Below are 14245 nucleotides of genomic sequence, written 5' to 3'. Positions count from 1 at the left end.
CTCTCCAAATGTGACAAAGCATGTCACTGGCTCCCTGGTTGAAAGGATGAATCTGATGTCAGACAAGAATATCCTGTGAAGCAGAAGAACCTGGGAAGACAGGATTGTCTTTAATGTTGATATCCAGGACATTAAAAAATTCCTCATGATACATTCAAAACTGTCACATTCCTAAAGTATTATCTGTTGATTTTATAATTATGTGGAAGACAGCTTTAGACACCCAAACAACAACCACTTACCTGCTTACTGAACTCATCAAAATTCACAAGGGGTCCATTGTGGAATGTAGGATAATAAAACACATATGCCAGCATCCAGGGGAATGAGTGGGATGACTTCTGGGTAGGTGCATGCCAGCAGTACTCCAGGCTGAAGCTAGTGCAGAAGAGGCAGCGGACAGACACAGTGAAGAGCAGCAGGTAATACTCATTTTCAGTGTCATACCACTTTCTCTGCAAAACAAAACAAAGCCAGATCATGACAGTGCAATGCTGTGTTTTCTCTACAGCAAGACATGAACGTCTACTCAGACCTCAACTTCTGGAGTCAGCAGCAGCAGGAAGAAACTAAAGAAAGTAGCAGTGGGAATGAGAATCTAAAGTGAACAGCACTAAACACATGAATAACTAGCACTGCCTTTTGATGGAGAAAGGTCCTCCAGAGCTACTGCAGCCAGCATAAAGAGACGACTTGATTAAGTTGTCTCATAAAGAGACAAGCTTGATTTCAGAAACATGTTCGGTTGTGAAGAACTAGGACAGCAGGAGAGCTCTTCTAACAGAAATGAAACATTATGTACCTCAGATTTAGTCCAGTGCTACAATATTCAAACCAGCTGGCAACGCAATTGATAGGCTAGGGACTACTAGAGCTGAAGCTAGATGTAAAGAGAATCAGTCACTCCTGAGAAAACTTAAGTCTGGAAAAAATGTTACTGAGCATTTATTGAATTTTGACACTTGGTATCATACTTGTTGCCAACAACAAAAACCTATCATCATGAAAAACTTGAGAACATCAACAAATGTAGCCTGGCTGACTGACAATTTGAATTGAAGTGGGCCCTCTCCTCATCAGAGCAAATCATAAAACAAATCATACCACATGAAGTGTTCCTATAAGCTCATTCCCCTCCCCCCTGAACATCACTGCAACAACCCTTATAACAAATGTCCAGTTTTTCCCATTGGTCCAGTAAAATACAACAGGACACTTCCTCATGACTGGTCAACAGTTTTTCCATATCTGTACTATCCAGAAAAAGCCACTAGACGAAGAGCAAAACTGAGCTTGCTTACAGCTAACTGATGCACGTAACTCATTTGGTACAAATCAAAGTGCTGGAGAAAGTCTCCCTCCGTGCAGAAGTCGCAGTCACCAGTGAGTACAGGCCAGCTTAACTGAGTAACTCCTGGATAACCTGAGTAATCCAAAACCCAGCACCTTAAATAGGTATGATAAGAGATCCAATGAAATGTGTTTATTAGAGCACTAGTGAAGTATTATCATACCCCAGCTCTACTGAATAACACCTACAATTAAGGGACATAGATACTTTTATCCCAATGCACTGGCCACCACGATAGAGAAATGTGACTTTTCTAACTGGAGAAGCTCCAGCATGAGTCACTGCAGTGCTACTGCTTAAGATTTCTCAAACCAACCCCTGCTTATATCAACTGAAGGGACAGTATGCTGCCATAGAGACAGATGCCATAACAGACAACCACCACCATAATTAATTTGATGCTTAATTAGTCCTTCTCACGTTACCTTGGTTTCTTCCACGGCTGGTATGCGCAAAGTGGACAGAAGGATAAGGGAGCACAACCATGTCAGGAGTGACAGCTGAAACTGCGCCACAGCAAAGGAAATAGCTGCATGTAACAAAATGACGGCAAAACCCTTGATTCCCAGTAATAACCAGCAGGCAGCCATTCCATAAACCATCAAGCACCACGGTTTATACTGTCAGAAAAAGAAAAGTTAACAATCTTTAGTTGAATTATTTCTAAAGAAAAAAGGCGCTCAATACTTGTGCTGCCTACACAGGTTCTGCAGTGGAGACAAATATAGTCAGCAAGGTGAGGAACACACATGAAAAAACACAGAAACCCAACCATAACCCTAAAAGTGAAAGGGAAGGTGTCTTTGAGGGAGGGCATAATTTATTCCTTTCCTTCCCCAAACTAGCAGGTGTGACACCACACACAGATCATTTCCCACAATCACACAATCATTTAGCAATCGTGCCAAAACCCAAGCACCCATTATTTTACATACTTTCCTCATAAAGGAACAACTGCACCCTTCTTATAAGTCAAACAATGCTGTTTAATGGCTTGCAACAAGGCAAAGGCTTTTAGATGCTGAAGGCTGAAGTCTCAAAACATTAAGGCAACCAACCCCCACACACAATTCACACCACAGAATGAGATTTACTACTCTCAGTGGTCTCACTGCAAAGCTTCCCACATCCACAGTAAACAAACTCATCAGAAACTCCCTACTGTGACAAAAGTCCCTACATACCTTCTCCACCAAGAGCCTGGACATTTGTGATACCAGCAGGTGACCAGCCAGAAGCCACAGTATACGTTCCCTTCCCCATTCAATCCAGTAGCTCCACTCAAAGTCCATGGGGTCCTATGGCATGAAGGGAACCGGTCACTATGTTTATCTGGCCATACATTCTGTATTACAGAATACCTCTGTAATAACCAGCTGTGTGGTACCCAACAGAACTCCCACATCTCAGAAACATCATTTCAGCAGTTCAGCTGGATCACTTACAGCAGTGAACTCAGACAGCACCATTTTCACTTCCAGTGGAGCAAAGTTAAGGAAAACAGAGCTTTAGATGCCTCCTAAGCCTCACATTGGTGCTAAAGTTGAGCAACTTCAGCTCTCCTGAGGGATTCAGAGAACAACTCTGCTCTGCCTTTGAAAACCAAGAATTTCAGTGGAAAGCTGCTTTGCTGGAAGAAAAGTTTAACTCCCCGTTTCAGCAAAGCCTAGCTACAATCAGATGGGGCTAGGTCAGCTGGAGCTACCATGGCATGAGATTTTTACTTAAGTAGGTAAGAGGGATCAGCCGGTAGCCCCATACCGAATACAGAGCCTCACTAAAAGTTCATCTCAACTGCCTTAAAGCTTTCTAGAACATATCAGAAGTCCATTACCAGCAATGACGGCAGGCCTAAACACCAAAATACTTCCACAGACATGCATTCCTGCTTTTGTGTAAGCAGTCCTCAAGATTAGATGCATTATTTGCTTTTGACTTCAAAACCTTTAGAAGAAATGCAAGCAAGATAGGGTAAGGATGTGGCTTTTAGTTTAGAGGACTGACAGTTTCCTTACTGATGTTTTGCTGTTTTTTTTTAATACCGGCTATGCTTCTTTAAGACCTTACACTTCAAAATCTGTTCTCCTCTATGCTGTACTACAGGCCAACCAAGAGAAAAAACATGGTCATTGACATTAAGCATTATCCAAATCACCCTGTAACAAGGGGGAAAAGGCTGTGTCAAGGAAGTGTCAAGGTTGATCAGAGTTTGAAGGCCTAACAGTAAAATAGAGGGTTATCAAGAGAAGTAGGAAAGGAGAATCACTTAAGCCAGTGTCAAGAAAAGGAACAAAACTTTGGTTATGATTCTTAGTTTCAGACACACCCAGACGGTCTCTTCCTAATCACCAGAACAAAATTAACTATAAATATCCAAATCTGCACCTTACTAGAAACTTCTAAAGCTAAACTAGAAGCTTGGATGCACAAAGGCCATGGAGGCACAATTACTGTAGAAAACGAGACACTGTCACCCCTCTTACCTTTTTTAGCCCCCAAAAGAGAGTCCCTGGGTCCAGCCCAAATCTTCTGTCCATTGCAGCTTCATACTCTGCAGGGAAGAGCAAACCTTTGATAAGGACACAGCAGCCAGAGCAGGAAGAGTCAGAGGTGAGTTCTCTGATGCTCAAGAGCAACACATTCCCATGTGGTCTCCACCAGAGAGAATACCCACATTCACAGAAAGGCAAGTCACCAGATCCCTGCTCAGCAGGTGAGGGGCCCAACTGTGCCACAGCTCTGCCCCACAGTAATGGCAAAGCAATTTCTCAGAACCGGTGTTTTGATTCCCGCTGGCAACCGGGACAGCAGCAGTAACTCACCTTCTACCACACAAGAGCTGCACTACTCCTCACTCGCCATTTTTCAGAACTGCCTAGTTTCTCCCACCAGAGCAGAAGGGGGACACAGGCACAAGAGTGGCCAGTACAGCCAAAATAGGGAAAAGCCACTCAGAGAAGCTGCTCTAGAGCCCATTGCCACCACATTTTGCTGCTTCTGCAGAAGAGCTGCTGCATGCAGAGAACAGCTCTGTACCCAGTTACACAGCACTCCTTCCAGTGCTCTGCAAATACCTTTCTGGCACTTCTGTTCTTCCCTTGAGCACTTTCAAGAGCCAGGTAGAGTCATTAATGTAGAACCTTGCTGATTAAAGCCTAATAAGATGCAATATATTCCCCGCAAAGTCTCTCTAGATATACTTTTATAATACAATCTTCATTTCCATTTAAATACCCACGTGCTATAACGAAACTTCTTTTCGCCTATAAATTGCACGTAATTTGTTTAAAATCCCACCCTTGCTTTGCAATACATAGCTCCATAGCTCCAAACCAAACCACCACAGCAGCTACCAAGAGGTTACACGAGGCAGAGGTAGGTGTTTGGAAACAAAAAGACCACAAAGCTCTACAGACTGTCCCAACCATTGCTCTGAGTCCTGGACTCATCACCAGAGCCCCAAAGCTCCAAGCAGGGAACACCAACTTGCCCTAGTGCCCCTCCAAGTTCAGACCCAGGCAAGTACCATCAGAAAGCACAGCTGCTTCTGAACCACCCACCTGCAAGGAGCTGTTGGTGACTAGCCAGGAAAAACAAGGCAATTCAAACCCAACTCTCCTGAATTTTCCCTAGCTGAGTAGCTGAGATTCAGAGGTCTTCCTCATCTTTTCCCTGACAGCCACATCCGAGGACAGCGTTACCATGGGCCTTCCTAGCACTCAAAGGCAAAAAAGCCCTGGGACAGAGCTCTCTACTCAGGTGGCATCAGCCTACCGCTTCCTCGCATAGGGCAGGACGGCAGCTGGGAAGAGCACAGCAGCTCTTCGCACAGGAACAAAGTAGAAACCAGAGAGGAGAACTCAGCCACGGGCGGGAAGCTGTGTCCGAGCGAGCACGCTCACGTCGCACACTTACTTCGAGACACTTGGTGCGCTTCGTAGAAAGCGTAGAGGTGGGAGCCCACGGTCAGGAGCCCGTAGAGGCACAGTTCCCAGGCCGGCAGCAGCATCGACACGGGCGCTGCTCCCACCGGCCGCCTCCCTGCGGGGAAAGAGAGGACGGGAGCGGTTTCCCGGAGGAGGGCAAGCAGGCACCGAGCAGCGAGACACCCGGCACGGCCACCGCGGCTCCAGAACTCCGCCGGGCTCAGGCTCAGAGGCGGCCCCGCTCCGCCCGCAGCTACCGGGAGGGCAGGCGAGCCATGCCCGGCCACGCCGGCTGCAGAGGCCCCGGGTCCAAGGGCTCAGCACGGCCCACGGCTGGCGGGACCCTCGGAACAGAACCAGGGCCGAATCCCGGCCGCTCTCGCGGATCCGGGACAGAAGGGAGGGGAGACGCCGCTGCCCCCTTACCTGTGCCGCCGGGAGAGGAAGGAGCAGCCGCGGCCTCGGGCGGGCCAAGCGGAGACTCCACACCCGCAGGCGAGTGGGCGGCCCCGCGCCCGGCCGCTCCCGCCACTCCGCCTCACGGGCGACCCCGCGCCCGGTCCCGCCCGGCCCCTTACGGGCGGCGGCCGCCCCGCGGGGCGAGCGACAGGCGGGGCGGGGCGGAGCTCCCGGCCCTGCGCGCCCGCGGCCGAACGCTGGGCGGCGCTGCAGCCCGCTCGCCTGAGGGGTGTGCACAGCTACAGGGGCCTGCATACACAGCCACGGGGTGTGTGCACACACCTACAGGGCATGCATACACCTACATACATACACCTGCATACATACACCCATATACATACACCTACAGGGCCTGCATACGCAGCCACGGGGTGTGTGCACACACCTACAGGGCATGCATACACCTACATACATACACCTGCATACATACACCTACATACATACACCTGCATACATACACCTACAGGGCCTGCATACACACCATGGGGTGTGCATACACCTACAGGGTGTACATATACAGTCACAGAGTGGCTGAAATCCTCATGGATGTCTTGCAGCTCCCTCAGGGATAGGGATTTTTGGTTATTGCCTTGTTTACAAATTCTTCCTTTTCTTCCTTCCTGAGTAGTGACCACCTCATTCACACGTACAGGGTTTACACATACCTACAGGCTGTACACACACCTACAGCCCATACACACTGCTACGGGGTGTCCATAATAGCCTTTCACAGCCCTCTCTCCCACTCCTACCAGAGTACAAGGCACACTTATGCTGGGACACTGTTTTTACCATTATCGCAACACAGTCTGATAAATTAGCAGGTCTGAACACCACCACCAAAGCAGGAGCATGAGGCTGGAAGTGTGGTGGTGACAACTCCCTCCTGGATCAACCTGCCTTTTAGCAAGGGCTTCTTCCTCCTGGCACTGCAGACATGACTAATGAATCTCATTTTTCCTAGAGTTAAAAGCACACTGACTTTCCAGTCCCAAAGGTTTGAGCAATCTATGCTCATCTGATCTTGCACCGTGTGACTTCTAACCCTCTCTGTTGCTGAGAGCAGTGATGTCATATTTTAATAGCGGGAAATATTTCATATCCTACTGGATAGAATCTTTAAATTCCACTTATAATAGTTCTGTTCCCTTGATCACCTGGGTGCATCCTCAAATTCCTGTTTCCAGATCTTTGAAAGCCAGGCTTCTATCTGACGTTCCAGGTGAAGACATAGAATCAAAGAATCACAGAATCATTGAGCCTGGAAAAAACCTCCAAGATCATCGAGTCCAACCTTTGCCTGAATACTCCCATGTCAACTAAACTATAGTGCTAAGTGCCACATCCACTCATTTCTTCAACACTTCCAGGAAGGGTGGCTTCACCACCTCCCTGGGCAGCCAGTTTTAATGCTTAACTATCCTTTCCACAAAGAAATTCTTCCCAATGTCCAACCTGAACCTCTCCTGGTGGAGCTTGAGGTTATGTCCTCTTGTCCTGTCAAGAGCTGCCGGAGAAGAGACTGACCTCTACCTGGCTACACCAGGCAGAGGATGATACCCTTGAGCACCATCTTTCCAGACACCCCCAGCTCCCTCTGCTGCTGCTTACAGACTCATTGTCCAGACTTTTCACAAGCTCCATTGCCCTTCTCTGAACATGCTCCAGTGCCTCAACATCTTACTTGTAGTGAAGGGCTAAGAACCAGACAGGGCACTCAAAATGTGGCCTCACTATTGGCCAGTACAGGACAATCACTGCCCTGGTCCTGCTGGCCACACTATAGCTGGTACAAGCTAGAATGCCACTGCCCCTCTTGACCACCTGGCCCATGTTCAGCTGGCTGTCAACCAGCACCCTTGGATCCTTTTCCACACACTCTGCTCCAGTCAGTTATCAGTCTCATCAGTACAAGGAGCTGTCTTCTTTATCTGAACCAGACAAGCACCTCCTAATATCTCAAATAATTTATCTCTCCGTCAGAGCCTAGTCTTGAATGGATTTTTTTCCTTTTCCTCCATTTTTGCTGTCTCTCTTTGCCCAAAGAATGACTCACCTTCAGTTTATGGTGTCAATTGTGATAGCCCCTAGATGTATGAATTGCATTTACTCTGTGGAATTGCTGTAAAATTTCAGGGTCAGGGATGTTCTCCTCTATGATGCTATTCTCTGACTGCTCCCCCAGTTTTTTGCCCTCATCAGGTTAGTTTTGGCAGGTTTCCCCCCTGCCAAAAAAATTGACAACAGACTGCATAACAGAACCAAAACAGCAGTCCTAAACTTGTAAAAAAAAATTCCAAAGCACTGGAGCTGAGTTACAGCCACTAAGGGTCAGCAGAGCTTGTTTTCCTGCAGTTTTGTGGTTTCTGGTCACCTGTCAGAAGCCAGCACAGACACCAGGCCCTCTAGATGGCTGCATAACACCAACAGTATGCCAGATGCAAAAAGGGAATGAGTACAACAAGGTACAGACTTTACATCAGGTTACTCTGAAAAGCACATCTTTATCACTAGTTATGTGGTGACATTCAAAAGCTCTGTATGGACCAGGTGATCAGTTACCCTGCCACAAGGGTCACTGCCAAGCCCAGTGAGCAGGAACACTGACAAACTTGACAACTGCCCCAGCTGGAAGATCTCACTGTCTGAAATTCTACATTAGATGATTAATTTTTTCCCACCCTTATTCACCCTATTTTATCTAATACAATGTGATGAGTCTCAGTGAATGAGTTTGCAAGCGTAGCTGTAAACTAAGACGCTGAACATCACTAGCAGAAATTCCTATGCATTGAGTTTGCTCTCATGATTTTAGATGGCATGAGTGAAAAGCAAGTTCTAATACTCCTATAGTCACTGACAGGCAGCAATGGAATCTGGGAGCAAAAACTAAAGAAAAATGGCAGCAGAAAGTCCTACTTGTCATTTGATCAACAAGGAGGTAATAGGTATTATGTGTCTCTTGCCCTGTGTCTCAGCAGCTACACAGGCCTGGCAGCCTCAATCAAAAGCAATCGGTCTTGGGCAGAATGATGACTTGTGATGGTAGAGATGTTTTCTTGGTACAAATTAGGAGCTTCTATTTGAAGGTTGCACTGTGCTTAACCATTTCCAGAATGGCTTCAGAGTGTCCTTCCTGTTCTGTCTTCATGAACAGAGGGTCAGACATCTTACAGATTGGGTCAGGCATCGCTAGCAGAGTCTGTCCTTAAGAGATGTTCATGTCCCCTTCTTTAACTCCTATCACTTCTGAAGCTAGCATAGCACCTGAGTTGAAAGTGCTGTGTTTTGACTGTAAAGTTTAAATGCCATTTGGTCAAAGTCTCCATTTTTTATGTGGTAAGCTGGGATGTGGTTATCAGGAACTTAAGCAAAAATATCCAGAATTAAAGAGGACAGAGGCCTTTTAAAGAGGCCCTTACTTTTGCCTTTCTATGCAAGGTGAGTTTTTAAAAAACACCTTATTATGTAATCACAGAATGGGTAAGGTTGGAAGGCACCACAACCAGATGGGGCATCTGGTCCAACTTCCCTGCTCAAGCAGGGTCATCCCAGAGCACACAGCACAGGATTATGCACAGATAATTCTTGACTATCTCCAGTGAGGGAGACCCCACAACCTCTTTGGGCAATCTGTTCCAGTGCTTTCTCACCCACACCATAAAGAAGCTCTTCCTCATGTTCAGGTGGAACTTCCTGTGCATCAGTTTCTGTACATTGTCCTTGTCCTATTGCCTGGCACCACTGAGCAGAGCCTGGTCCATCTTGACACCCCTACTTCAAACACTGACACACATTAACAAAGTCCCCTCTCAGTCATCACAAGTCTAACAGGCCCAGTTCCCTCAGCCTTTCTTCATAAGCAATGCTCAACCCTTAATCATCTTTGTTGCTCTCCTGTAGACCCACTCCAGCAGCTCCATGTCTCCTTTGTACTGAGGCACCAGGAACTGGACACAGCACTCCAGAAGAGGCTTCACCAGGGCTGAGTAGAGCCTAGTTATTTCTAGGCCCTCATCATGGCCATGGGGAAAAGGCAAGGTGGAGGTTGTAAAAGGCAATGAAGTGGAAAAATTAGGCATTTTTCAGCTAGTAAAATGAAGCAAAGACCATGTTTTTAAGGAACCATTTTTTGCAATTGTCGTCGGTTTCACATTGGGTCAAGAAATCAAAATAAGTATATATTAATCCAGCCCTGGACTTCTGAAGCAGGCTAAAGCATAGGGCTTCTCACTGGTTTTATTTTTAATATGAAGTCCCCATGGGGATTACATGCCCTAGAGCATGTAATTTCTCTCCCAGGCTGAGATGTCACAGCATTGACTCAAGACTCTTGTTTTCATTCACCCTCTGGAAATCATGCAGTAATGCCCCTTGCATGCAACATCTGAATGAAGGGACACAATCAGCATCCACTGAGAGTTTGCAGGTGAGAAGCTCAGCAGCAGATAGGGGGCTAAGCTATGTATATTTTGAAGAAATCACCAGTATGACAAGAAATCTCCATGTAGCAAACCAGCAGTATTAAAACTGGAAGACTGAAATACATGAAAGGTATGGTATGTACAAAGAGAGCCAAGTGTATCTTCCAATAGCCAAGTTAAATATGACACAACTGAGCTTAATGTGAAGCCTCTGTCTGGCGATCTCAAGCACAGAGTTACAGACTCTAGGGAGACAACGTGCAAATTTACCCTTTTTGACTTGTTTGGCTTGGCTTAATCAAAAGAGGACGTTACACCAAGTTGGCAGCATTAGAGTCCCATCTTTACAGGCTCCTCTCTCCTCTGACTCCCAACCCCCAAATGAACTTATTGTGAAGTGCCAAGCATTTTTTTCCTCATCAAGTTTAGCCATATTTATGTAGATATTGTTTACATAGAGAGCCTTGCAATTCGCAAAGTTCTGCTTCTGTGCATGCTTAATGAATCCCTTATAACTTTGAGAACTTGCTTCACACTCTGAGGCTGGAAAACAGCCTTCACTCTTTTGATTGGAGATTCATAAAATTGCTTTTGGGAAAAGTACAGTAAATTATTACACTATTGTAACTAAGCAGCTCAATGTTGGATTCATGCTGAATATCTCAGAGGCACCCTCATCAGCACACTACCTGCTTAACTAAAGCCCTGAAAACCACAGCTCCTGCTCAGAGCCTTTTAAGGGATCTCTTCACTGATAGCATATTCTTGCCCCCCATGAAATAAATGACTGTTGTAAGAGAGGTTTTACATCTTTGCTCTCACCATGGATGAAGAGACCACTTGTGTATGGGGCCATATCTGGGATGCAGTTGAACTGTGCTACCTTAAGTGTGTCTGAATGATAGTTCATCGTGTCCGAGTCTAAGTTTCTAAGTACTCGGCTATTAAAAGCAAAAGTGGGTTAATTGTTTTTCTCACAATACCCCTTAGAACTTATCAAATGTAATGCATGAATTCAAGGGAGTTAACAATATGAGATGCAACAAAAAGGACCAAAACTTGCCAAAATGATACTCATTGAAATCTTGAAATCAAGGAGCAAAGTCTATTGAAACAATGAAAGAAGATATAGATGCATGGAAATTCTTAATAAAAAAATAATAATAATTCTGCATGAAAGTGAAAATAATAAAAAGGCAATGGGATGACATCAAGTGCAGGGAAACAGACCAAACCTCGCCCAATTGATTTTCATTGAATTTGTAAAATTTAATTTCCTTTCATGAAATGAAATATTGAAATCAGAAATCAGAAAAGAAACGGAAACAAACATGCTTGGAGACATGATCAAATAAGATGCAATTGAAAAATAAAAGAAAATTTGCGAATGGAGGGACTACAACCAAAGGGATATGGATGGAATGATATGCAGTTAAAAGGACCAAACGTTGCCAAAATGATACTCAAAAAAATCTTGAAAGCAGGGAAGGAAGTCAAACAAAAAGATGGGAGAACAAATTGATGAGTTGAAATCACTAAAAAAAATTCTACACCGATTTGAAAACAATAAAAAGGCAATGGGATGACATCAAGCGTAGGGAAATTAATCAAACCTTGCCCAATTTATTCTCATTGAATTCACAAGATTTCATTTCCTCTCATGAAATTCAGAATGTATTGGAATAAAATGAAGTGCAGAAAAATAAAACAAGTAAAATTATTTACCTTATGAAATTATTAGAAAATTTAAATCTTAGTGTATCATTTCCTTTCATGAAATGAAAATGCTTAATTTTATGAAGGGGAATGAAATCTCAAAGTTTTAATGAGTATAATTTCATTAAATTTCTGCTCCATTCACTGCACTTCATTCTATTGCATTTCAATAATTTTCCTTTTCACACATAATTTTATATTTTTCAGTTTTGTTTCCTTTCATTGTATTTCCTTTCCGTTCATTCCATGATTTCTCATTTCATTTCCTTTCATGAACTGAAATCTCAACATTTCATGAAATGAAATTAAATCTGCAGATTACAGTAAGAATCATTTCATTAAGTTTCAGTTTATTTCACTGCTCTTTATTTAATTCCATTCCCTTTGTTTTCACTTCATTTCGGAATTTTTGGTTTTTTCACCCTAAGTGGTAAACAAGCTTGGATCTACAACTTTTGTGCCCATCTGCTTGCATGGGCTTAATCTTAAAGGGCTGGGGGAAGAAGCAATGTTGTAACCCTGCCATGATTCTGTTGGCATGTGTTTTCCAGCCCGTGTCCCTGGAGCGCTAGGCTCTTTTCCTCTCTCAACCCTATCTCTAAGCCTAATGGCATCTTCTCTGTGGACTGTGGTCCACATCACCATGGGTGGTTCAGATTAGAATGATGCAGGAGCAGCAATGAATGCAAGAAAATGAAAATGAAAGCAGCAATGACGTAGGAGGGGCCCTGCCTGGATCACCTTGGCATGCCATTTCCAGCCGCAGTGTGCCTAAAGGTGTAGGCTCTTTCACTCTCTCAGTCCTAACCCCAACAACAGCTTGGCACTGTGGCAGAGCTCCTCATCTCCACAGATGGCCCAGATTAAAAAGTGTGGAGACAGCAATGTTGGCACCCTGCCATGATGCCTTTGCAATGCCTTTTGCGAGGGATAGTGTCCCTGGACCTGTAGGCTCTGCAGCTCTCTGACCCCTAACCCTAATGCCAGCCTCTCTCTGCTGTCAAGATCCCTATCATCAGGGCTGGACTGGATTAAAAAAGTAAGAGTGATGCCCTTGCAGTAAATTTTATTGCCTTAGTGGTATCTTTCCAACACCAGATAGTAGTGTATTAGAAAATTACATGAAAAGTGAGTCAGCCTGAAAAAGGATGTAGATGGAAAAGAAATGCAATGGTTCCTGTTTTGAGGGATAAGACTAGCTGTAATGTAGAACTCACAGAGGACACAGCAAAAGCCTATGGATCCAGACCTGGTATCCACAAACTGCAAAGTTGGGAGTAGAATGAGCTACAGAGAATTGCTACAGCTAAGGGAGAGGGCACACAGCAAAAGCTGTGGCACAGTGTGGGGAAGCTTGTTTGAAACACGGACATGTTCAGGGGGCTTCAGTCAAAATGGTACAATCACCTTGTAGTCTTACAGCTGTCTTCATATAACTGTTGTAAGTCTTTAACCACAGTACCACCAAAATTGGACATGAACTTCTCTGGAACATTTTCTGCCCCTCAGTAACACTTCGGCAGGAGAATGGGCCTGAAGAAGAACATAATTATTCCCTACTTCAAACTACACTTCTCCATATTAATTATTTCCCAGCTAAGACAAGTTCTTTCTAGTTATGAGAGGGATTTTTTTTTTTCCCATGTGTTCAGGTAGGAACATCATACAGCTCTAAATTACAGTGTTTCATACATATAAATAGATCTGCTAAGTATGGATCTGCTTTTCTTCATCTGGACAGACAGTTCTTAACTAAGGAAAAGTTCTTTCTTCACCTGGCAGCCAAGAGATACATTTAATCAGGAACACTTACATGATGGGGTTGCAGGAATGATGAAATTATTCTTGGAGAGAAAAAGTCCAGGTTCATAATGGTCCACATGAGCTTCATTTGGCCATGTCTACCTTCTACGGGAGTTCATGTTTGAATTGGCATGGTAACAGATCAATTTGAATTTGAAGGTGCCAGACTTTGCTTTGTCCTGTATAAGAGATAACTCATATATCTAAGCAGTCCATCCTCCCATGGTTATCAACACACACTGCTCTCACAGGGAAACCAGAACTGTGTGTACACAGCTACTAAGGAGGGGGTTCCCATACAATATCCCCCTGACACACAGGCACTGTGCCCAAAACATCTGGTCTTACTGAAAAAAAATGAGAGCAAAAGTATGTGTAGCTACTAGGGACCCTTCAGTCTCCATTCTAGGAAATAATTTGAATTAATGGAACTTGAGAGAATGCTCAAGTCTTTCCTTATTTCATTGCTGTATAGCACTGATTTGCTCAATTGTGACTTCTGTCTCTGAGGAAAGAGTCAATACCACCAGCCCAGCTCTCCCAGGCAGCCTTACAATAACAAAACA

At 44.7% G+C, this 14245-nt stretch overlaps 1 protein-coding gene across 16 annotated transcripts in view; it reads right to left on the bottom strand.

The window, feature by feature from the left end:
- Window positions 1-14245, bottom strand: part of HHAT (hedgehog acyltransferase) — a 186338-nt gene that overhangs the window by 147359 nt on the left and 24734 nt on the right. For 8 of the 16 annotated variants that reach the window (XR_015283680.1, XM_086878513.1, XM_086878509.1 and 5 more), the window contains exons 2-6: window positions 5267-5392; window positions 3835-3902; window positions 2536-2649; window positions 1777-1971; window positions 243-455 (exon numbers count right to left, since the gene is read on the bottom strand). Coding sequence is in view for 15 of the 16 variants with exons in the window: in XM_086878513.1 (XP_086734639.1) it covers window positions 243-455; window positions 1777-1971; window positions 2536-2649; window positions 3835-3902; window positions 5267-5392 (716 nt within the window). In the remaining variant the exon portion in view is untranslated. Of the gene's footprint in view, window positions 1-242; window positions 456-1776; window positions 1972-2535; window positions 2650-3834; window positions 3903-5266; window positions 5393-5703; window positions 5842-14245 lie in introns of those variants that run through there. The other 8 variants (XM_086878516.1, XM_086878519.1, XM_086878515.1 and 5 more) reach the window with 2 other exon arrangements.

The sequence above is a fragment of the Cyanistes caeruleus genome, chromosome 2, assembly GCF_971803275.1.
Source record: "Cyanistes caeruleus chromosome 2, bCyaCae1.hap1.1, whole genome shotgun sequence".
Classification (NCBI taxonomy): Eukaryota; Metazoa; Chordata; class Aves; order Passeriformes; family Paridae; genus Cyanistes; species Cyanistes caeruleus.
The sequence above is the reverse complement of the archived record's forward strand: the minus strand, read 5'-3'. Positions and strand labels throughout refer to the sequence as shown.